The 25057-nt window shown below is 48.0% G+C and overlaps 1 protein-coding gene across 3 annotated transcripts in view; it reads right to left on the bottom strand.

Moving 5' to 3' along the window:
• The window catches only part of Adra1a (adrenoceptor alpha 1A), a 68849-nt gene extending 49608 nt beyond the window's left edge, over positions 1-19241 (bottom strand). For 2 of the 3 annotated variants that reach the window (XM_042697862.1, XM_042697861.1), the window contains exon 1: positions 18035-19241. In XM_042697862.1, the coding sequence (XP_042553796.1) occupies positions 18035-18947 (913 nt within the window). In that variant the 5' untranslated portion in view covers positions 18948-19241. Of the gene's footprint in view, positions 1-12662; positions 13092-18034 lie in introns of those variants that run through there. The other variant, XM_042697863.1, reaches the window with a different exon arrangement.
• Positions 19242-25057: the final 5816 nt, after the last annotated feature.

The raw sequence follows: 25057 nt of genomic DNA, 5'->3' as shown, positions 1-25057 counted from the left end.
TGACTTGTAACTTCCCCATGATTGAAGGGATGCTGGTAGTCAGGCTACCACGTTGGCCAACACGTAGGGAGAAAACACAACCCCACACCATATGTTGTCTACCCACAACACTGCTGTTCTGAGCTCGGGGCTGACCTTGGACATCATTTCCTTCTGTGTGAATCATTGGAAGGCAATATGCAGTTTCTCAAGTTTGTGTTTGGCTCAGGCTGTCAAATCTCCATCCTGACTTATGAAACACGATTACCCAAGAAGCCTTGGAGAATGCAACATTTGTAAAATTAAAAGCCCGCAGCTCTAATTCCAATTCCAATGGACACAGTTGGACATATAGAGATATAATCATAGGAGATGCTGACAGTGGGTCAATTTAGGGACAGTGTAGGTTCTGGGAAACCCTGGGGCATCCAGCAGGAAAGTGCTAGAGTTTGGAAAGGCAGTGGATGGACGAGAGCATCTTTCATGCTATGCTTTTCTTTCTGGTATTTGTTACAGAAGAGCCGTTTGATATGGACACCTGAACTTTGTGACAGAGCCGAGTCTTGCCAATGGCTTCCACATAAGTAGAATGAGGCAACTCAGCTGCAGTAAATGCAGTTGCTATGGAAGCCCCTGGCTGCGGTTTGGGAAGTATCTGTGATATTTAGGATGACCGCAGTGAAGGTCTGTAACAACATACTCCTTGGGAAGTTTCTTTTTTATCCTGAACTTTAATGTTCTTTTTTTTTTTTTTTCATTTCACCCTGTGGAATTTGGCAAGAGGAAAAATTTAAATCAGATTGGGAATTTTACCTTCTCAGTGAAATAGCTAAAACAGGAGGTCTTGATTTATTCAAACCATATTCTGCTGGAGATAAATTTAACTCTAAATGGAGAAACGGCTTAAAGGTCAAGTTTTGTCTTGGTTACTTTGAAAGAGTTGCTAAGCATTTTGTCCCCCATAGAGGCTGGGTTGACACCGGGAGGTGTTATTTTGTGCTGTTTCACCACAACCATTTTTCCACCTCTGGGTAAGGAGAGGAGAATTATGGCTGCAGAGAGCAAACACACCCTTATGTGGGCATGATGGCAGCTCTGCCCGAGTCACTCAGCCCAGTGGGGGCAGACTTGGTGACTGTCGACGCCGTGGGACACAGAGGACAGAAAGGGCACGCAATTTGGCATCAGTTAGAACCAGGTCCTGACTCCGACTCAGACACGTGCTTCATTGCATGACTCTGGGACAAGTCACTTACCCTCTGCCACAGTTTCTTTTGTGAAATGAGAACCGAGATATCTATTGCTCTAGAGAATTCAGTGAAATAATACACATAAAGTATCATCTGCTGTAATAAGCATCATCCAGAGTAAATCAATGAAAAGGAAGAAGGAGAAAGGAAGACATATGAAGAAGACAGGGAGCAAAAACAAGTGGATCAAGCTGAGACCCTGGTTTCAAGTGCTCCTTCCACTGACCACCAGCTCCCAAAGTCTCGTCCTCCTCCTGCTGTTTCCTTAGCTATCCATCTGGATGGGGAGGTGGCTCATGTCCATGGATATGTTGTGTGACACTCATCTCTAGCAATGCCTAGAGATGCCCTTCTTCTGTATCCATCTTTAAAAAAATCCCACCCAAATTTGACCATGGAACCAAAATTTGACCATCTCTATCTTTTCTTCCTTCCCTCCCTCCCTCCTTCCCTCCTTTCCTTCCTTCCTTCCTTTTTTTCTCCCTCCCTCCCTCCCTTCATTCCTTCTTCCCTTCCTTCCCTTTTCCCTTCTTCCCTTCCTTCTTGTCTTCCTCCCTTCCTGCCCCCTCCCCTCTCCCTTTGTTCCCCCTCCTCTTCCCCTCTGGACTTCCTTGAGGAGTTCCTAGAACTTAACATTTCCGTGGAACTCCTTCCAGGTCCCTAACCCTGCACAGTCTGAGAAAGCCTGGGACATTCTGCTGCAGTCTTCTTTCTCTACTCTGCACCAGGAGGGAGAGGCTGACTACAAATGACCTGAGGTGACTGAACAACTTTTTCTTCTGGTCCTCTCTCTCTGACAGCTCATGTACTGGGCAATGACACTAGTCTCTCTTCAGTGAAATGTTCTCTTCTTTTTGTTGCCTGGATTTTACATTAATCTTCTACTTCTCCCAAACCTCAGAGGACATCTGTGTATTCTCTGTGTGCTTCCCAATCTCATGACCCAGTGACTTTGTTTCACCACTTTCCTATTTATATCAAGAACTAAGAAATGGCCAAGGCCGGTGGCTCATGCCTGCAATTCTAGCTACTCAGAAGGCTATGATCTGAAGAATCACAGTTCAAAGCAAGCCAAAGCAGAAAAGTCTTCAAGGTTCCATCTCTAAAATAATCAGCAAAAAAGCTGGGCTGGAGGTGTGGACTAAGTGGTGAGTTCCAGTTGACCAAGCAAGTGTGAGGCTTGGAGGTTAAGCCCGGGCACTGGATGGTGCAGTGGGTGGGGCAGGAAAAACCACAACAGGGAAATGGCTCCTGAACTTGGCCTCTCATCAATGTGCTGATTGGCCACTGATTTCTATATCCGTCTTGCCCAATAGAAGATGATAAGATGATGGAATATATTATGCCTAGTCCATCCAATATGGTAGTCACTAGTCATGGGTAGCTATTGAGTAACTGACACCTGGCTAGTCTGACTGGGGAGCTAAATTCTAAGGTAAGCTTAATTAAGCTCATCACCATACTGGATAGCACGGCTGTAGAATGTAGAGTGCTGTTCTTCTACACCACAATCTCAGGCTGAACGGGATCAAAACTGAAGGCCTTCAGAGCCATTTCCTCCCACCCTTTCTATGGCATAATCCACGCTCAAATATGTGTTACCACTTCCATCCTGATTCCCCGTAAGTCCCTCTGATTCTCACTGGTCTGCCTTGAAATGTGTCTGGGCCTTCTGCACTTTCTGACCACACCCCCATTCAGGACCTCATCCCACCAACGCCATCCTAAGAGCCCTCATGTCCACACATCTAGCTATTGCTGCTGATCTAACCGCATTCTAACCATGCTTTGCTAAGATACTTACCTGCTCCCAGCCTCAGTGGCTCCACGCTCCTCCCTACTTCAAGGCTAGAACCTTTGCTGTTTTCAAAAAGGTGTTGAAGGTAATATGGTCCCACCAAATTTGGTCAATGTTTTCTTCCATGATATTCTCTCTCTCTCCCTCTCTCTCTGTCTTTCTCCCTCTTTTTCGGGGATTATCTCATGTAAACATGTTATTCTCATTCTATTGGTCTTTCAAATTCTACATGTCCAGACCTGATTGAAGACACCGGCCCTCCAGGAGAGCCCAAGTTCCAAAACAGACACATCTCTCACTTCTGAATTCCTGGGGTGTTCATAATGGACGAAACTTTGACCTGCTGCCTATTCTTCTGTGCATATAACCTTTCCTCTCAGGTTAGACTTGAAGGCACGGGGGCTTCTTCAGTAGCCTCTACAAGACTCAGCTCTACACTGAGTGCCCAACAGATGTTGAGTCAGCAAGTTCAGGTTAAGAACTGGACATGAAAACACCAGAGAACACAAACAGTAGACTCACATGGTTAATCATTTACTCCCAGATTTCCATAGTTCCTGCTCACCCTGGGGTCTGGCAACCCGAATTCCCTATTTGCTATATCTCCCTTCCTCCAAGAAACTACACGTGCTGCCCCTGATGGGGTTTAAATAGAAAGTGTAGGGTTTTCTGTTTTTCTGCTGGACCTGAGACTTTAAATGACATGAGACTTATTCATGGGGACAGATCAAATGATTGAAAATACTTCAGTAATAATGCTTGAGCCACTTCATTATAAACACTAACACAATAGATCAAAGACTAAACTATAAAAGTCTCAAATCTTACAGGGGGAACTGCAGAGTTGAATAAAATAACCCTTCAATAGCACGTTATGATATTGGATTGGATGCACATACCACAGAGATGGAACAGGCATTTTGGTTTTAAAGGATAATCTAAATGACCAATGCTTAAACCAAAGGAGCTTGTTAAAGTTCCAAATTCCAGTCTGTGTAAACTAAGCAGAAAGTCAAACATAGCCAGATCTCAAGCTAGCGGCTGCTGAGTCAGAGTAGGAGACAGGCCCAAACCTCGGCCACACAGGTCAGCCGTGGTGTCAGTGTGGGTTGCATAAAGCAAACTGTGACTATTTCTTACTTCTGTGTTTAGCTAATAAAAGACAGAAAAGAAAATCACCAGCATTTTTGCACATCATGAAATTAACGATCTCTAATTCCTTCTCTAAAGTGTGTGGAGTCAATTATGTACTAAAATTCAGGATTTCTCAGATTGTACAAAGGTAATTCGAGTCACAAGCCTATATATAACATATATAGTGTATACAGTGTAACATCACCAGTGTAGCGTTACCCTACACCAAAAATGCGAATATTTCTGCAGCATGATGTATGGGTTTCAAATCTACACAGGGGTCTATGAATTTGGATTAAGTTCACTAACAAATGGGCTCATATCAGGTCAGGTTTTGACCCTTAAATGATGCTGATGGTTTATTATTATTATAATAATTATGTCTATGAAGTTCACTGTGATAACACAATGCATGTACAACTCAATGTATGCTGTCCATTTAAAAATCTTAATAAATACATAATAAGTGATGAGTGTTGAGTTCTGTATCTAGAGACTGTTTATTAGAAATTCCAAATTGTCTGTGTTTCTGTACTATTCTACATAATTTTCTACAAAGAGAGGTAGTCATTTTCAGAAATGTTGAAAAAAATCCAGTAGGCAGTAATTCTGAAGGTTACCACTAATCTACAATAGACAAAACATGGAGGTACTGGTATATAGGTAAGAAGAATATAGAACAGCATTCTGTACAGCAGAAGAGAATCTAGGGAAACTGGTAATGAGATCTCATTGCAAGAGAATCTAGAGTTCAGAAAGTTGCTGCAGACTATGGAAAATTGAATTTTGACATGGGCTCCAAGACTATTTGTTTAAGGGATGGGGGGAGAAGTCTCTTCACTAATAGTGCTTGGATTACTTCATTTTCATAGGCTAAAGAAGGAAGTTAGAAACTTACCTCACATCATAAATAGAAAGTAATGCAACAGATCGAAGATTGACCCGGAAGAGCGAAAACTATAAAACGTGTAGAAGAAAACACAAGAGTGAATCTTTCTAACCTTGGGCTTGGCATCAACTACTTATATATGAGACCCAAACCACAAGCTACCAAAGAAAAAGTAGATCAATTGGGTCTTAAAAGTTAAAGACAGAGGTTGGATGTGTGGCTCAGTAGGCAGAGAGCTAGCCAGTGAATGAAAGCCTTAGGAACTGAGTTCTAGTTCTTGTCTCAGACTCCCCCCCCCCCCCCAAAAAAAAAAAAGAAAAGAAAGAAAAAGTTAAAGATTGTGGTACATCAGAGGACAATATAGGTAAAATAGCACAAATCTGGGCTGGGAAGGTGGCTCAGCGCTTGCCTTGTATGCCTGAGGCCCTGGGTTCGATTCCTCAGCACCACATAAGCAGAAAAAAAAAAAGCCAGGAGTGGCGCTGTGGCTCAAGTGGTAGAGCTCTTGCCTTCAGTTGAAGAGCTGAGGGATAGCGCCCAGGCCCAGAGTTCAGGCCCCACGACTGGACCCCCCCCCCAAAAAAAAAATAGCACAAAGCTGGGCATATGCTTGTAATCCCACACTTGGCAGGCTCATGAGTTTGGGGCCCACCTGGACGACTCAGTGAGACCCAGTCTGTCCCCTGCTCCCCTCACGAAAACGATTTGGTTAGTGTACTAAATGCTACCCAACCACACAATTTAAAAGGCTCACAATAAAGACATTTATCACAATGAAAAGAAAACAACAACCAAACCGATAGTGGAGTCTCTTGGGGAGCTGCAGGCAGCTAGAGACTGAGGGATGTTGGAAATACAGTAAGAAATTCTAAATGACAGTACAAATTGGTGTTCTGCTTTCAATGGGGCTGTTTCCAAAGTATTTCAACAGATCTGAGAGCTTGTCAACAGCGGCACTGTCTGCACTGGGGGTGGCTCCTTCCCTCGGTGGGGCTGCCCTGCGCACTGCAGAGTGCTGCTCCCACCCACTGTGTGGCAGCACATCCTCACCCCAGTGCCGTCGCGATGATGACCCAAATGCCTCTCAAAAGGGTTAAGTGTCCTCTGGGTGAGATCAGCGCTGGCTGAGAATTCCTGCCCTGACTTCAAGAATGGTTTGCTGTCTTGGGATTACATCCTCCTCAAGAGTTTCTTTAAAAGAAAATAGTAAGTCCATTTCTCAGATTGCCCAAGTAACAGGGAAATTGGGGAGGAGAAAAGAAACCAACAGCATTAGAGATACGCTGGCAACCCTCAAAAGTTATTTCCCGGTCAGGAGCTGTGGCTCACACCTGTAATCCTAGCTACTAAAGAGGCTGAGATCTGAGGATTGTGGTTTGAAGCCAGCCTGGACAGGAAAGTCCATGAGACTCCTATCTCCAATTAACCACCCTCTCCCCCACCCCACCCCCAAAAAAGTGGAGCTATGGTTTAAGTGGTAAAAGGCCAGCCTTGAACATGACAAAGCTAAGGGGCAGCGTCCAGCCCTGAGTTCAAGCCCCAGGACAGGTACAACCAAGCAAAACAAACAACAACAACAAAAGTATTTCTCCTTCTTGGGGCCAAACCATAGCATCATTGTGCGAGCAGCATGTTTTCTTACTGGCAACTAAATGCCCTGGCAAAGGGCTCAATGTGGATAGCACATTAAAAAGGGGGAGAAAAAAATGTGTGTGCAAAATGTTCCCTTCTCAAACCCTTTAAGGGCAAAGCCTACCACGCTGTCTGCATTCCAGGATAATGACAGCCCCGGGTCCCTGGTCCACCTCCCCACCTTCTCCTTCGAAAAGGCCAACGGCACTTCCCACAGAACTCCTGGAATCAGACCCTGCAGCACAGAGAGTGAGCTGTGCTCTGGACCCTCCCTGGGGCTGCCAGAAGTGCTCGAGGCTGTTACACAGGTTTCTCTGGGTCTCTGAGTGCCAGGTCCTTTGCCCAGAGTTCTCCAATAGGTCGGAAAGATGAACGTAAGCCTTTTGTCCCATAGGCGAGGGGTTGGAAGTACAGAGGAAGGGGAAGAAGGAGGGCTTGGAGCCTGTGTCCAGACCCCTTTCCTCATTCACCAGAAGGCAGCCAGCTCCAGTGAGAAGTCACTTAATCTCTGTGGCCCCTCGGTTTGTGTGTCTCAGATCAGCAACTTTTGGGAATGAAATGATGCCCTCAGTGGCACCAGCCTCGCCCTGGGGACGGGGACGGATGGAGTGCTTGTGTCTCCTCAGACTTGGATGTTGAAGCCCTAATCTCCATGGTGATGGGGCAAGAAGGGAAGGAGCCTTGGGAAGTACTCAGCATTCTACAAGGTCCTGAGGATGGAGCCTACAAGGGAAGACCCGCGTCCTTCTAAGGAGACAGGAAAACTAATGCTCACTCTCTGATACGTGAGGATGCAGAAGAAGGTCGCTGTCTGTGGATCCAGTAACTCATCACGCCAGCCTGGGGTCTCAGGCCTCCAGCCTGCAAGGCATCCGTGCATGCTCTTTAAGGTGCTCCATCCATGGCACGCTGCAACCGCAGTGCCAGTCCAGGAAGATGGCCTCCTACCCCATCAGGCACCCCCCCTCCCCCCAGCCAAGAGACTAGCCCCACCCTCACATGCTGTCTCCCACCCTCCGGTGATCAGGACTGACTGCAAAGGAGAGCACAGCTGGCGCTGGCTATGATCTCACCCCATGGCGCTGTCTTCTACCTGCCTTGGTAGGCAAAGGCTGGGTGGCAAAAGCATCCAAAGGCTGGACGCCTGGTCTTGAACCACAAACCTCCCCTGCTTCAGGCTCTTCTTTGTGCCATGCTTTGCTGTGAAAGGTGTCTGCTCTGAGGTAATGACTTCTGAGTACACCAAGCTTCCAAATTCCTTCCTAATTGTTGTTGCTGCTGTGATACTTGAGTTTGAAGTTAGGGCCTTGAGCTCTGCCACCTAACCTTTGTATGCTGTAGTTAGTTTCCAGGTAGGGTCTTGCATTTATGCCCAGCCTCAGCCTGAGATCCTCCTATCTATGGACTCTCAGTAGCTGGGATCACAGACAAGTGCCACCACACCCGTCTGTCAGTGGCTGAAGGAAGGTATCATTGACAGTCTCTTCCTACCAAACAACAGGAGTACACACAAAGGAAAATAGGCTGCAGAGACAGAAATAATTGGAAGAAGTATTTGAAAAATAAAGATGGATAAAGGTAAACTTAACAAAAATAAATACCTCAAAATGCCACTATTAAACATTCAGTCAACAAAATAATTGATCATATACAAAGTCCTATGGGGAAGTCTCAGTTATTTCCACAGCAAGAAATTATTTAGGCTTTACTCTGTGATCACCTTGTTGTAAATTAGAAATGAATTTTAAGAAAGTAGGGAATAGGGGCTGGGAAGGTGGCTCAGTGGTAGAGCGCTTGCCTTGCATGCTCGAGGCCCTGGGTTCGATTCCTCAGCACCATATAAGCAAAAAGAAAAAAGCCGGAAGTGGTGCTATGGCTCAAGTGGTAGAGCGCTAGCCTTGAGCTGAAGAGCTGAGGGACAGCGCCCAGGCCCAGAGTTCAGGCCCCACGACCGGACCCAAAAAAAAAAAAAAGAAAGTAGGGAATAAAAGTTCTAACTAGTTTTGAATTAATAACCACCACAAACAAGAACATTCTTTGTTTACACGAGATGAAAGGAAATATTAAAAGTAACAATTCAGCCCGACTCAAAGAAAAGACTACCCAGTTCAACTAAGCATCCTGTTCAAGGCATTTTTATTTTGAAAAGCAAAAATATAACTAGAAAAATTAAACAGAGAATGCAGAAGGGATTAAATAAATGCATTGAGAAATGGATTAAAATAACTAATAAATCCAGAAGGTAGATTCACTGATAAACCTAATAAAATAAACAGTCATGGGGGAAGTCCAAAAGAACATCAACAAGATCACCAATACATGATGTGGGAGTCACAGCATCACAAAAGAAATCCAAGCTGCAGTGGTGTGGCGCAGAAGAAGGAGAGTGGACAAGGAGGAAATAAAAGTCACCAAATCTGACAATCGCAACAGATCACTATCCATGGAAGGAACAGAGCCGGCCCTGAGGATCATATCCATAAAAGGAACGGAGCCCAAATGTTTTATGGGCGTTTTTCAAACCTTCATGGAACACATAATTCTTATGCTATTTAAACTGCTAAAGACTGCAGGAAAAAAATTGAAAAGTGTCACAATTCGCTTTATGCAGTTCACATAAACCTGGTACCAGAATGTGACAAAAACAGAACCATAAAATATTAGACCGACTTCACAAACACATAGAAATTCAGACTAAAAGTAAAAAAATGTTATTACAGAGCAGCAACATAAAAAAGAATAATGCTACTCGATCAAATAGCATCGTATCCAAGAACACACGGAGCAATAGGAGGAAATAAAACCAAGCAAACCAATGATAATGAAATATTGTGTTAGCTGGGCATAGTGATGCATTCCTTTAATCCCAGCACTTGGGAGGCTGAGGCATAGGGGGCTGCAAGTTCAAGGCCAGCGTGGGCTAAGTTCAAAGTTAGCTAAACTATATAAAAGACCCTATCTTAAATAAATGAATAAATAAGTTATATAAATAAAATGATCATATTGATGGGACTAAAAGCAGTATTTGATCCCATCAATGAATTAAAATTTTATTTTTTTAAAATAATGCATTATAAGATGTAAGTAAATTAACATGCATTTAAAATATAGCTCTGCGTAGTTCTGTAAGCTACATGAAGGCTTAAGGCCGTACATTGACCTAAGACCATAGCCGGTGGTATATGCCATACTGCAGTACCAAAGCAGCATCTGTGACTGCCACTGCTAGAATCACTTATTTTTTCAGGAGAGATCAGTCATGTGGCTAAAATAAAGCGAAAACAATGGTTCAAAAGCTGGTTGGGCAGTAAACAGGGAGACGTAGGAGTGTAGGGATTTGCTGGAGAATGGAAAATCAAACATATGCTATAAAACCATGTCCAGTAAAACAATGTGGCATCCATGTGAGAGGAGAAGGAAGATGATAGACAAGGAGAGAGGCTCTTTTTAATACAATGGATGTGGTTCCCCAAATAGGACAGCAAATGATCCATTATTTGATCAATCTTTGGAGACGCTGACAAAAACCATTTCAAAATGAATACAGTTAGAAATCTCCTATGAGTCTTCCCGGGAGGAGAGGAAGATGCACAAGTCTCTACCAAGAGCCCCAAGAAGGCAAGTTCCACAAGGAAACAGACCAAGATGCTAGATCCACTTCGCTGGAAGAACCACAAACACCGTAAAATGTAAACGGGGAATTACATGTTTGAGATATTCCTCATCTTTGTTCCTTTCTTAAACGTCTCTCTCGCTTTCCCAGAGATTCCAAAGACGATGAGGAGGCCAGGGCCAGGTGAGTGCCCCAGGCAGGTAAGGAAAGAAGAGGAGAGAAATGGCTGTCTACCCAGGGTCACTGTGGAGGACAGTGTGGGGGCCCTCTCCACTGGGATGATGCAGGTATGCAAGGACGTTGGTGGATGAGGGGGGAAGAAGTGCTTTTACCCTCTTTCTAGGTCGGGGTCCAGGAGAACGGTCCCTCCCTGCAGCATGTGGTTAAGCAATAGCCAGCTGGGCCGGGCAAGGGTGAAAGTAGACTGGGTCAGCCCTTCTGGGGGGTTCTCCAGAGCTCTCCCTGCCCCCACCAGAATGAGAATGAGAGCAGCGCTAAGAATTTGGGTCAGGCAGTTGCCCAAGAAGCTCCCAGGGACTGCTGGGCTCAGTAGCTCTCTTGGTAGCAGCAGTAAAGCCAGTGTCAACCTCCTCCAGGAGCCAAAGGAGCGAAAGGAAAACCTGGAGGGTCAGGAGTTAGGGGGAGGGCAGGGGGCTAAGGGCTGGGATCAGAAGCCTCAGGTTCCTAGGGACTGGAGCCAAGGGTCAGAGCTGGCATCTAAGGACCAGGCCCTCTGGTGCAGGACACAAAAGCCCTAGCAATTAGCAAGACACAGTTAAGGCCAAGGGCCCTGCTGCTGTGGTTTGGGTCTTGAATGCCTACCAAGGGGCTGCACATAAGAGGCCTGCTCTCCCAGGGACAAAAGGAAGATGATGTCAATGAGAAGGTGGGTCCTTCTTGGACCACTAGGGCAACACCCTTGAAGGGGACTGTGCTGCTCTGACCTCTGCCTCTCTGTTTGTTTTCTGGCTACTGATGCATGCCTACCTTGACCACAAGGTCCTGCCACCACGTGCTGTGCTGATTGGAGGCTCAAGCAATGAGTCCAGCTGACTTTGGACCATGAGCCAGAAAGAAACCTTTCTCCTTACAAAGTAATTGCCTTGGGTATTCATTGTTGTGATTTCCATCTGACTAATATAGACCTAATTTCCCATCTTTCCATGCCCACCCAAGCTTATGTAAGATGCTGGCCTACTCTACATCTTAAAGCACAATTCTGAAAGTATATATATATACACATATATATATGTATATATGTACGTATATATATGCTGACATTAATTCTCCATGTATAGTATTAAGAGGGAAAGAGCCTGGGGCGGGGATTAGATGTAGCAAGAGCTGTGCTGTTTCTACCATGTGGAAACACAGCTACAAGGTGCAGTCTATAAACCAGAAAGCCATAATCCTCATGAGAAATCTAATCTGTTGGACTTCCTTGGACCCGATTTCCCTTGTTATAAATGATCCAGTTAGTAGTAATATTTTATAGCAATCCAAGTGGGCTAAGACACCAAGTCTACTGCCAAAGGAGACTGAGGATGTACGATGGTACATAAATTACCAGGCTGGACTGGACTTAGCTAAAGGTGAAGGTGTGTTTGCGGGTGCATTTCTGTGGAGATTTGTTAGAACAATCATAAGGGTTTGTGGAAGATAAAGAATCCACGTTTTCTCAGCACTTCTAGATACAGTATGAGAAGACAGGCAGCTCAGAATTTATGATAAGTGATTAATATCTTCAATGGATAAGATGAACTTACAGATTAAAGAAAATAGTGTATGCCAAGTATGGTGGCATATATCTATAGTCCCAGATATGTGGGAGGTGGAAATGGGAGGATTGTAGTTCCATGGGAAACTCTCTTTCAAAAAACAAATTGGAAATGGTGGCTCATGCCTGAAATCTCGGTTGTTGGTGGATAGAGGGAGGAGGATTAAGACTCAGGGGTAGCTATAGGCAAAAGCAAGACCCTTTCTGTAAAACAAAGTGCAAAAGAGCTGGTAAAATCATGGCTCGGAATAAGTATGTGCTTTGCCTAGCAAGTGCAAATCCCCTGATTCAAAGTGTAAGATTGCCAAAAAAAAAAAAAAAAATGAAAAAAGAAAAGTGACTCCCTAAAGCACAGTTAGACCACTTCACAAAAGATGTATTAATAATGAATAAAAATGTGAAAAGAAAGGTTGAGCTATCAAAGAAATATACTATTAAAAGTGAACAGTCTCCACCCAACTGTCAAATTGGCAAACACAACAGCAAGGCTAAAATACTGGGAGTTTATTAGACAAATGAAGTTTCTTAGGGAGTGTCTTCCTGCCTACTATGGCACTATGAGGTAGAACACACAGCCAGGACTTTGTTGAGTGACTAAGGAGTCCCCTCTACTTTCAAATAAGAACTCATCTGGCTATCATCTGATTAGACAAAGTCGGCTGTCATTCAAAACTCCACTGTGGACATCCTTAAGGCCTGCAGCACAGATTTTTGCTGACAGAGCTCTCTTAGAGAGAGAGCCACAATGAATTTAAAGCCTAGTCTGGTTAGACTCTTTGTGATCAGAAGAATCATTTTTTCATAAATCTAAGCTTTGAGGGCAAGACAAAGGGAGACGTTTCCAGTGCTATGTGGAACAAGTATTCGAGTCAGCAGGTTAGCAAGAGCGTATTGGCAGCCAGCAGCTCACTCTGTCCTGTTGGAAGGCCTTCCAATTTGTCTATCCACAATCTTCTTTTCATAAGCTTTTCATACTTTGGAATATCAACTTGATCATGTCGTCTCTGCTTCCTGGTCATCTTTCAGAAAAAAGACAACTTGTAGAATGGTTATCAAATCTTGTTTAGTCTACTCTTTCTCTTTCCAGCTCCACCCATTTCTAGCTAAAAATGCCTCAACAAAATCTTACTGGGCAGCAAGACTGACTGCCTGTCAGTCTTTGCACATTCTGTGCCCTCCCTTTCCCTTTCAACCATTCAGCACCTACCCAGTTTACAGATCTTCATTGCAGGGCCAAGATTTCAGCCCTGCCTGCCCAGGACCATCAGAACCGTGCTGGTACAGAGAGGGTAACTTTACAACACTGAGCAGAGATTTGGCACTGTTTTATGTGGTCATCTGATTACTGTTTGTCTCACTTAGAAGCTGGAAGCACACAGACAGAGAAAGACCCTCACTGTTTCTACTGACTGCACTGCAGAAAGCCCAGCACAGGGGGCGTTCTCAGTGTAACCAAGGGGAAAACAAGAAAAGTTACTGGACACACTCTGCAAGAGGTAATGAACGCCCCCCCCCCCCCCCCCGTCCCTATATGTACCTGCTGATTCTGCATAAAGAAATGGACGCCTTTCCCTTCCCTAAGAATCTGCACAGGGCAGTCATCCAGCCCAGTTCTTCTGCCATGGCTGCCTTGGGGGAAATTTCGTGCTATAAGTAATCTGGTGTAGGCCACTGGAGAACCAGAGGCCACCAGGAACGACAGCCAGCCACAACTGCCAGCCAAGCCAGCACTGACTTACTTCTGGCTCTCAGACTCAAGACTGTTACTTGGAGACAGTTTGCGATGTAAGAATAACGGAAAAATCAGTGTCTCATCTTAAATCTTATAGTCTTAAAAAATCTTTGCATTGTTATCTCTAAGAAGTGAGCATTTTCTGTGAGAATTAGGGATCTTTTTTTTTTTTTGTCGATCGTGGGGCTTGAACTCTGGGCCTGGGCGCTGTCCTTCAGCTCTTCAACTCAAGGTGACAGCTCTACCACTTGAGCCACAGCGCCACTTCTGGTTTTCTGGTAGTTTATTGGAGATAAAGGTCTCACAGACTTTTCTGCCTGGGCTGGCTTTGAACTGTGATCCTCAGATCTCAGCCTCCTGAGTAGCCAGGATGACAGGCGTGAGCCACCAGTGGCTGGCAGAATCAGGGATCGGATGTTGGGCTCAGTAGCTCATGCTTGTAATTCCAGTTAATTAGGATGCAAAGAGTGGAAGTATTTTGTGGTTCAAGGCCCACTCAGGCAAAATGTTAGTGAGATTCCCCCTCCCCATCTGATGTTGGTGGTGCACACTTGTCATCCCAACTACACCGGAGGCCACAGATAGAAGGGTCTTGGTCCAAGGCCAGTCCTGGGAAAAACATGAGACCTTACTTGAGAAATAGCTAAAGCAAAAAAGGGCAGGGGGAAATGACTCAAGTGGTAGAGTGCCTACCTAGCAAGCTCCTGTACCGAAAGAAAGAGAGAAAGAGAGAAAGAAAGGAAGGAAGAAAGAAAGGAAGGAAGGAAAGAAGGAAGGAAGGAAGGAAGAAAGAAAGAAGGAAAGAAAGAAAGAAAGGAAAGAAGGAAGGAAGGAAGGAAGGAAGGAAGAAGGAAAGAGAAAGAAAGAAAGAAAGAAAGGAAAGAAGGAAGGAAGGAAGGAAGGAAGGAAGGAAGGAAGGAAGGAAGGAGAGGGAGAGAGAGGAGGGAGGGAGGGAGTGGAGCAGCCCCAGCCCTGGCTATCTCGGGTACCTCCAGAGGACTCACGCTCATCACGTGACATGTCCACATCATCGCCTGTTCCAGCACAGCCCCCAGGGGCTAGCGCTTCCTTTGCCATGTTTCCTGGGTCAGCATTGCTGGGCATTTAGGTTTTTGGCTGTCAGGACAGGTACTGGCTCATCTCAGGTGACTCGCTAGCTGACTGGCGTGTAGCTGAGGCACCAGGGAAGTTTACTGAGTTCTCTCATCTCTGCCACATCGCTTCCTCCCAGTGACACTGTGCCAGCTCTACTTTCCCCACGCAGACCCTCTAAAAACACATCCTTCCTCCCTCCCTCCCTCCCTCCCTCCCTCCCTCCAGGCTGCTGTCTCCAGTTGCCCTCTATAAACATCATTCTCAAACACTGGCTGTCCCTACGTGTCTGGATTGGATCTCAGGATGAGTAGAGAGAACAGGCAGGAAGCACTGACTCTTCAGTCCTAACGACTGGCCTGAACTCAACCGTGCTGCCTCTTTCTGCCCTGGGGACTCCGAATTTCAAGCACACATTTGAGATGCCAGAGCGAAACCGAATGCAAAGACTTGAATGCGGGAGACGTGCAAGTCAGATTCCCACCTGCCATTGCCCTGTGGATCCAGACAGCAGCCCCGCCTTGGGAGAAGGATGAGAGAAGTCTGGGGAAAAGGGATGAATGATGGTGATAGGCAGAGGACATCTTCTCAAAGTCTAGAACAAGAACCCAGAATCCACTCAACCCGGGGTGGGCGGTTTACCTCAAAGCACTGTACACCACATTCATCCCTGCCCTGCTCTCATTTCGAATCCCTCTGCTCTCCAGCAGCCTAGCTCAGGCTGATAACCTCTTCTTCCCAAGACAGCACTTGCCAGACTTAAAAGCGTAGGTCCTGTGGGTATGATAACATCTTTATTGATGATATCATCTTTATTTCCCTGGTCACATTTTGCATGAAAATGGACTTAAGGTTGTTATGAAAAACAAATAAAATACTGCTGATGGCCCAGCAGAAGTGCTATCATTCAAGAACTTGCTCAGTTGGCCATGACACTTCTGGAAGCTTCTGTGGTAAGTTCCAGATTTAAAAACAAAAACAAAAATCTGCTGTTTTCCCGAGAATCGGTAGCAATAGCACTGGAGCACTGGTCTCCCCTCACGGGTGTTAATCATTCACAGTTTGTCTGCTTGCCTAGACTGTGAGGCCCTGGAAGGTCCTCTCTGTCTAACTTTGCACCTGGAGCTTTTATATTGTTGGAATATTCTGGGAGAAACGGTCTCACACACATTTGCTGTTGGGAAGTGGTCTGAGGATTGGCAGGTTCCGGGGTTCTTTGCCCTCCTTGATCAAACACCTTTAGCTGTGAGTTTTCAACTTCCCTCAGCCACACCCCTTCCTTAGGATTTAGAGGAAGCCAGTGACTTCACCTTGTTTCCTAGAATGCACGTCCATCCTCGGCCATGTCCCCCTCAGCTGTTTATCTGTGGGAGAGTGTCACATAGATGTCTGGACTGCTGGACCTTAAATGAGCAACCACAGTCCCACAGGTCCCCCACCCCACCCCAGGACTTGTAGGGGACTGCTATCTTTTCGTAATATGTTTCTTCTCCCACTCTCAAAGGTCAACATTTCACGTCTTCTCTTTGCTCCTCTTTGCACCCTACTCTTCCCTCACTCTGATTTTTAATTTGCCAAAGACATGAAATTTTCTGGAGACCCCTGACTCTCCCCGCCACATTTCTTGCTTACGTCCTGTCACCGAGTCCCTGTCCTGTCTTCCTCTTGGTCACAGAACCTTGCCTCTCATCCATGCTACCAGCATCCCCTCGATTCCACTGTTTCTGTCTCACCTCTGAAAAGGTTCTAGATTGCTCCAGCAACATCCTGTCTCCCTTCCCAGCTCCACTCTAAGCAAAACTTTCCCAGAGTTGTCTATTTTTTCTGTTCCCACTTGACCATATTTTCTCTCCCATCTCTCCAAGGAACCAGCAGCCTCCCAGACTCATGTCCCTGTGCTAAGGACCTGTGATGGCCAAGGCCACTGTTACCCCAGCAGCTGAATGTGACATGGCAGAAGATGAAGGAGGAAGAATAATCTTTACTATGCAAAGCAGTAGTCGGTAGTCATATGTGGGCTGGGGACTAATGGGATAGGTTGATGGAGTAACTGAATTTTGATACTGTTCCAATTCACACTGAGATAGCTACATTTAAAAATGCACATTGTAAAAAAGCTGGCAGCTCTTGCATTAGGGATTGAAGAGTCCCTTTGGCCCCCACCTGAGATTTCAAGATCACAGCTGTTGAAAGGCCTAGCAAGATAAAGATTGGTAAATTGTCTGAAACATAGTTGGCACTCCAAATAAATAGGAGCTATAATTATGACATTGATTTTTATGACTTTTTATCTTGACTTTGTTTGGGAAGAGTTAGTGAATAGCCAATGTGTGGGTCTGTCTTTGAGCTCACAAACTAAAAATAGCTAACAACCATTTTGCGATCCCACTGAAGGCCTATCAGAGACAAATGACTATTCCAAGAGGACTGGCTTGCTGACACTCATCACGAGCAAATTAGTTCTGACAACAGCACACTTAGCATATGCAAGAATCAGATTTGCAACATTACTGTATTATTTTCAAAGTGTGAGTTTGGAGGCCATCAGTGTCTGTTTTAATATTTACTACTGAAATACATATTTAACTTACTGGCAATATTATGACATCTTTAAGATTTAAATTGGTTTGGACATAAAATAATTTTTGTTGTTATTAACGGCTCCTGGGATTTTTCTTTTCCTTCCACAGTGAATGCCGAAGATAAAATTCATACAGATACAGAACACGGAGCCTCATAAGTCATCCTAATGAACAACTCCAGGCAGTAATAGAAGCACACGTTTGCCCAGAACAAGCAGAGTGCTCATGGGAATTTATATTCCCCATTCGAATGTAGCCAAAGGAAAGCGGCGGTGGCACCCCACAGTGGGCTTCAGTACTTAAGAGCAGGAGGAGCGCTCAAAGGGGCAGATGCATTTAAATGGAAGGCATTAAGAAAAGCTGACATCCCTATTAAAGAGGCCAATTAATCCGCATAGTAGAAGCCACAGCTGGCTGCCGTCGAAAAACAGTGCCCCCGGGACCCTATGTCGGGACAGTGCAAGAGTCGGAAGGGAAATGCACTCCGCCCCTGGGGAAGCCTTTCCCTGTGCCTCCCCGGCCCCCGGGGACCCCCTCCCCTCCCGAGGAGACTTACCGATGGGCATCACCAGGAAGAAGGGCAGCCAGCAGAGCACGAAGCAGCCCACCACGATGCCCAGCGTCTTGGCCGCTTTCTTCTCGCGGGAGAACTTGAGGAGCCTCACGGAGAAGTGCGCCTTGTTCTTGGCGCTGCTGGGCGCGCCGCCCCCGGCCCCGCCGGCGCCCCCGCTGCCGCCCGCGGTCGGGGCGTTTTTGCGGTGGATGCGCAGCGTCACCTGCTCCGAGTCCGACTTCTCCGTCTTGAGGCCGGACTTGAGGCCCCGGCTCTCGCGCTTGGCCACCACGTAGACACGGCAGTACATGACCAGGATGATGGCCAGCGGCACGTAGAAGGAGCCCAGCGCCGAGAAGAGCACGTAGCCCGGCTCCTCGTTGATCTGGCAGATGGTCTCGTCGTCGGGGGCCGGCTGCCGCCAGCCGAACAGGGGCCCGATGGAGATGACCAGCGACAGTGCCCAGACGCACAGCAGCGCGCGCACGCCCCTCCGCTGCGTGACGATGGCCGGGTAGCGCAGCGGGTAGCTGACCCCGATGTAGCGGTCGATGGAGATGATGCACAGGCCCATGATGGACGCCGTGCAGCACAGCACGTCCACCGCCGCCCAGATGTTGCAGAAGACCCGGCCGAACGCCCAGTAGCCCAGGATCTCAAAGATGGCCGAGAAGGGCAGCACGGTGGAGGTGAGGAGCAGGTCGGCCACCGCCAGGTTGACGATGTAGTAGTGCGTGACGGAGTGCAGGTGGCGGTGGCAGGCCACCGACAGGATCACCAGGATGTTCCCCAGCACCCCGAAAATGATCAGCCCCCCCAGGACCACGCCGAGCAGGATGGCCTTGGAGACGTTCACCGGCGCCGGAGGGTGGGTGCAGTTGGAGCCTTCCGAAGCGTTTCCGGAGAGAAACACCATGGTCCCGGCCGGGCGGCCCCCCCTCCTCCCCAGTCTCAGGGCCGCCGTCGGGCGGGGACGGAGGCGGAGCCGGAGCGAGGCGCGGGCGGTCAGAAAGTCTGCGCGGGGCCGAGGCCGGCCGGCGGGGCTGGGCCCGAGGCTGGAGAGAGGGGGCGGGTGGGGAGCAGCCCGGGCCGGCCCAGGGAGCGCTCGGAGAACCGGGGCGAAGGGCAGGGTGGTGGAGGCGACATGGCCAGGGCCGCGCGGGGCTCCCGGATCTCTTCACGGGGCCTCGGGGTCCCTCGACGCCCTGACCCTCCCTCTCCTAGGCCGGGCGTGGGGCGGCCGCCCGCGCAGTCCCGGATTACCGGAGTCGGCTTCCCGGCGCCTTCGGGGCCAGGAGGCCGCGCCGCATCCCGTGCACAATCCGGAATTCGAATTCGGAATCCGCGCGCGCCCGTCGATGCCCGCCGCGGACGTGCCCGGGCCGGGCCGGCGGTGCCCCGTGGCGGTGCGGGGTGAGGGCTGTGCGGCGGCGCCCGAGCCGCGTCCGCGCCGGTCCTGCGGGAAGAGCGCAAGGAGAAGGGGCTGAGGGGAGCCGGGCGCGCCGGGCGAGCGCGCGCGGGGCCGGGCGCGGCGGGACGGCGGCGGGGAGCCGCGCGGCCGCTCCGCGGCGCACCGGGGGCTCCGCTCGCCCCCAGCCGAGGCGACACCCCGGACGCCCGAGGGGACCGCGCCCCGCCTCGGGCGGGAACCTGCCTTCCTCCCCCCCCCCCCCCAACCCTCCGCCGCCTCTGGCCAAGCCCAGGAGCCAAAGCAGCAGCAACAACAATAACAACAATAATAAATAATAACAAGAAGAAAGCCCCAACGGCAACACCAAAGCCCGGCCTCGGCGGTCAGCTGGGCAGACCCGGCGGAGCCCCCGCGGCGCGGGCGCGCGGACCGGGGCGCGCGGTGGGAACAGGTGGCGCGCAGCCGGCCCGAGGGGCGGCCGGGCTCCGGGTCCGGTGCGGCCCGGTGCGCGGGTCCTTCCCCCAGCCCGGCCGGCCGGGGGCCCGGGTCCCCGGCGAAGCCCAAAGAAGGTCCCGGGGCCAGCCCGGGGCGGGGGGCGTCTCCCCAGTCTGCGGGCCCCGGGGCTCGAACCGCCGCGAAGCTGCGGGAGAAGGGGGCGGGGCCGCCGCGCGAGCCGCAGCCACTGCGGTGCGGCGGGCGGAGGCGCGGGGCGCGGCGTCCCCGCGGTTCCCGGACTGGGGACGCGCGGCGCGGTGGGGTCGAGGCCCCGGGGGCGGGAACCGCGGGTTCGAGCCCCGCGCGCCAGGCAGCGAGCCCGCCGCGGCTCTCCGCGGCTCTCCGCGGCGGGGCGAGCGGCGCGGGCCGGACACTTGTTACCCGGTGGTGACTTGCCCGGGACGCGGGGAGAAGGCGGGGTCCCCCCTCCCCGAGCCGCAGGCCCGCGGGGCGCTGCGGGGCGCCCGGGCTCCCGCGCACTCACTCACCTGCGGCGCCCGGCCCGGGTCCTGCAGGGCCGTGCGGCCGCCCGCGCCCGCTGCGGGGCTCGGATTCGTTAAAACTGTGAGCGTGGGAACCGGCCCGCGGGCGGCCGCCGAGCCCACGCCGCGCTTCGATCTGCGCCTCCACGCCGGGGAAGCGCCGCGGCCGGCGAACTTTGCGGCTCCGCTGACGTCACGCGGGCCGGCGCCCGGCGAGTACCGTAATCTCCGGCTGCTACCGTATTTCCCCGGCGCCACGCGCACCAGGGCAGCCAGTCCTGGGCTGGTTCCCAACTAGGAGTGGGTAGATTTGATCCCCCACCCCCATTTTTCCTTAAAAGGATATCGTGTGTGTGTGTGTGTGTGTGTGTGTGTGTAAAGCACAGCCTGGCTTTGAACCTTGAGCCTCAGATCTTAACCCAAGTCGTCTTCTTTCGTCCTGATGCATCCAGACGAAGCATAATTCCTCAAGGTAATTTATTAAGGTTCCCTTAAACCTAATAACAGAAAGATAACGTTGAGGTGCGGTCTGGGCTTGCATTCCCTCCCTTGAACACCGTGTCATCCATATGATTACATTTCTTTCCAGGTGAAATGTTTGCGAGACTTCAGATCCTTGATCTGAACTCTGAAATGCAGCCCACGAGGGGAGGAGTTGGGTCTCAGAGGTTTGGATGTCCCCAAAGGCCTGACCCCGTTCCTCCGCCCCTGTGTGCACAGAAGATGATGTACCGCATTTGATTCGACTTTCATAATAATTTTACTCATCATATTCTTTAAGTGAACATACTTTTACTCATCCACAAATTGGATTTTAGTCTCCGGAAGGGGCAAACTGGATGAATGGACAGGAAACATGGCTCCTCTCTGAGTCAGTCCCTTCAGGGGAAGGAAAGGTGTTCCAGCTACAGTCACCCCACATTGTTTACATCCCTCATCAGATCGGTGTGTGTGAGAGTGTGTGTGTCCCTTTAGAACTCTCATGCTGCAGAGGGAGGCATGTTGTTTAGATCCAGTCACTCGCTTCTTGCTACGAAACAGCCATTTTTATTAAGATCTGTTCCCTGGTAGATAAGGGAAATCGTGTTATCTGCAAGACAGCCACTGGAAAACCTCTCAGGTCTGCAAGGTCAAAATTCACAAAGGTTTTTGGAACTCTCCAATCTTCCAACCTCAAGAAATGAGACCCTGCTCCAACTCCCAGTGGTGAACCTGTGTGCTATAGAAGGCTCTTTTGCTTGGGAGCATTAACTTTGGGGAACCATTTCTCACAATCGGCTTTTTAGTCGCTAACCATCAACTGTCTATCCATGGGCCAGTTACTCTTGAAAGCACGACTGACAAGGAGGGAGACTCAGCCGAGAGCAGCCTATGGAGTCCCTAGAGGGCTCCTCCTCCTCTCAGCTGTAAGTGGGGTTGAATGAAATTATCTCTCTCAAGAATGCTGTTGACAATGTAGATTGATGCTTTCATTGTTCATCTCATTAGCCCTTCTTTCTGCTCCTTTTGTGTGTTATTTTAAACAGGAGCATACTCCTGACTCGTGGGAGAATGTAGACACTGGTAAACTCACCTGGAGAATGTGCGGAGCATTACATTTGGACCCAACCATGAAACTGGCAGAGTTGGGAAAGTTGTCCCAACTCACCTGGAGAATGTGCGGAGCATTACATTTGGACCCAACCATGAAACTGGCAGAGTTGGGAAAGTTGTCCCAGCACTGGGACTGCTTCTTCTTCCCACTCCCTCAGTCCCACCCCAGGGTGGAGAGACTTCCTGAACGTGGTGAACACTTCCACTCACACAGCCACACAGCTGCCTTTTGCTCTTAGGCCTTGGTTTGTACCCATGTTATTGTTGGTCCAGAGAGGATGGTACCAAGTCAAAGCCCCAAACTCCCTGAAAGGGACTGCGTGGCTATTTGGGTGCAAGGGGTTCTGGGGAGCAGAGCACAGCCTAGAAGTGAGGGTGCAGGCTTCTGCTAGGCATCTCAAGTCAGTCCCATGGACCCTTTGACTTGGGAAGGGAGCCAGAGTTGGGCTCTTTAGAGACAAACACAGGGAGGGGCCCCTCCTGCCTCAACCCAGGATGTGATGGTGAAGACCAAATTTAGTGAAGGGGGTTCTGAGAAGGCACATGGGGGTGATAACGCTTGGTAAGTGAGATTTGGGTTGGGAGACACAGCTGGGAGCAGCTGCATCATGAGGTGCGGGCCCTCTGTGTTCCTCTCGCGGCACATAGAAGGTATGTGTGTCATCAACACTTACCTGATGCCTTCCACTGGCATCAGTGGAAGGGTTCTGTTAGTGATCAGTGAGAAACATCATCGTGGGAGATTTAGAGTTAAAAAAGAGTCTGCCAGTCATTCGCTTACAAAACCAATTTGCAGTGGAATCAAGGCTGTTCTCTGGATTCATGACTCCAAGTGACAGGACAGAGGGCCTCATGTTAGTCTCTACCAAAAGACTTGGCCTTTCAATGAATTCTCTTAAAGCTTAAAAAGTTACAGTGGAAGGAAATGGAAAGCATTGTTTAGAGAGATATCGATGCAAGATCAAATCACAGTCCTCGAATGAGCACCGTGTTCTAATCCTTTACTGAACTGGGAAAAGTGCACAGTGCATTGACATGACTGGAAGAAAGCCTTGGTGAGATCTGAATTCTTTTGCATTATTTGCTTGAATTCTTGACATCCTGAAAACATAATTTGTCCCAAGTCTTATGAATTACATCACCTGATTCCTGAATGATAGGGATATTTGAACGGGAATATGGAGTAAAGTTGGTCTGGAGCGAATCAATCGGGTAACTTTGCAGACAAATGGGAGTTGAGCCATGTTAATCAAATTCTCCTAATCCTTTTGTCACCTATTATCTGATAAAGGACACAAAAGATTTAAATCAACATCTGTAGCAAATAGGGAAATAGTCAGCCTTCCTTCTCTGCCTGATGGACTGTTCCATATTAAGTAAAATGTTCATCTACCTGCATTTGATTATGAAATTACATGCTCAATTTAGCACTTTCTTAAAACTCCACGGTAGCTGAAAATAAAAAATTATCTGTAATCCTACTCTTGTAACAATAGCCAGGCTAAATATTTGTCACATTTGTTCTCATTTTTAGCTCATGAGTAATTTATACTTAGAAAATCATGTTAGTCTGACATGTATAAATGTATTTATTATGTGTGTATATATGTTTGCCCACAGATATATTAGTGAAATATAACCACATATACACATCTACATATAACTCATTACATGCAACACTGCAGCCAGACCGTATCTGTAGCTGCATGTCTTAATCTTCCACTTAGATATTTCGTGAACTCATCCTCCTATGAATTTATGACCAATTGCGGCATCCACCAGCTGCATGGTGATGGCATTCTATGTGCACACCATGAACTGCCTCTTCTCCACCATGTTGAAGCCTTCTCTCGACAGTAGGGCACTGCAGCCTTGGGGAGTTGCTTAGGCCATGGGCTCTCTGCTGTAGTCATCTCACCTCCAGAGTCAGGTTCCTTCAGTAGGTGACTATTACCTAAGTCAGCACATTTCAGAGAGAGAGAGAGAGAGAGAGAGAGAGACAGACAGACAGACAGAGAGACAGAGACACACACAGAGAGAGAGAACAGACAGACACACAGAGAGACAGAGAGACACATACATGAGCACCCAGAGAGATAGAGAGATTGGAAATTATGATAGCTCAATAATAAAACATATCAGATGAGAGAAAAGCAGATCCTTCTAAGGGACTGCCATTAACCAGAAGAACCAGGAGGGAGCCTGTGAGTTGGTACGTGTGACCAGCATCTGTTTGCCTCTGTTGAGGTAACCATAGCAGGATGGAGTTTCACAAAGAATACAGGGTATCCAGAGGGGATTAAAGGTCTGGATTACACTGTGTTCCAGGTCCCATGATACAGACACAGAAGTGTGGTCCTTGCTCTTCTGGGGTCTACAAGCTAGCTAGAAGAGGCTCATCAAACAATTATTTATAGGAATGGATTAGTTATTGTCTGAGAAGTAACCCAGAGGAAAGTTTTAGGGACAACCACAAGATATTTGGAGATCCTCGTTCTTTCTGAATAGAAGAATCTAGAGAATAGATACAAAGATCTAGGAATAAAAAGGAAAAAAATCCAAGGTTTTAAAATACAAAGCTATGATTTCATGTTGAATGCTGAAAATCAAAAGGGAAAGACCAAAGAATTAGAGATAGCTTGAAATGCATACTGTGTATGCTCACTTTGTTACTAACATCACAGTGAATGAAATTCTTAAATATTTTAGAGAAATACCTTTAGAGTTCCATACGAAGGCTATAAACTCATTTTTGTCAAAATTTGTTGACATTTAATAATCGTGTTATTCCTAAACATATCAGACAAGGAAACAAGGTGTCACAACCATCCTTTCCTCTTTATCAAACTGTTACTGCAAGAAAATTAAAAAAAATTCCAAAGAAACAAGTCCTCACTCATTTTAATCTCAGAAAGCCAACAGATCTTTGGTGTTGGTTTTAAAAAGACCTCTAGAAATCTTTTTTTTACACAAAAATGTTTTTCTTTTATGTGGTTTTAATTTTTTAAATGTGGAAAGTTAGAAGAACCACAGCTCCATTCCTTA

This window comes from Dipodomys spectabilis, unplaced genomic scaffold, assembly GCF_019054845.1.
Source record: "Dipodomys spectabilis isolate Male_0828 unplaced genomic scaffold, ASM1905484v1 ptg000229l, whole genome shotgun sequence".
Lineage (NCBI taxonomy): Eukaryota > Metazoa > Chordata > Mammalia > Rodentia > Heteromyidae > Dipodomys > Dipodomys spectabilis.
The sequence above is the reverse complement of the archived record's forward strand: the minus strand, read 5'-3'. Positions and strand labels throughout refer to the sequence as shown.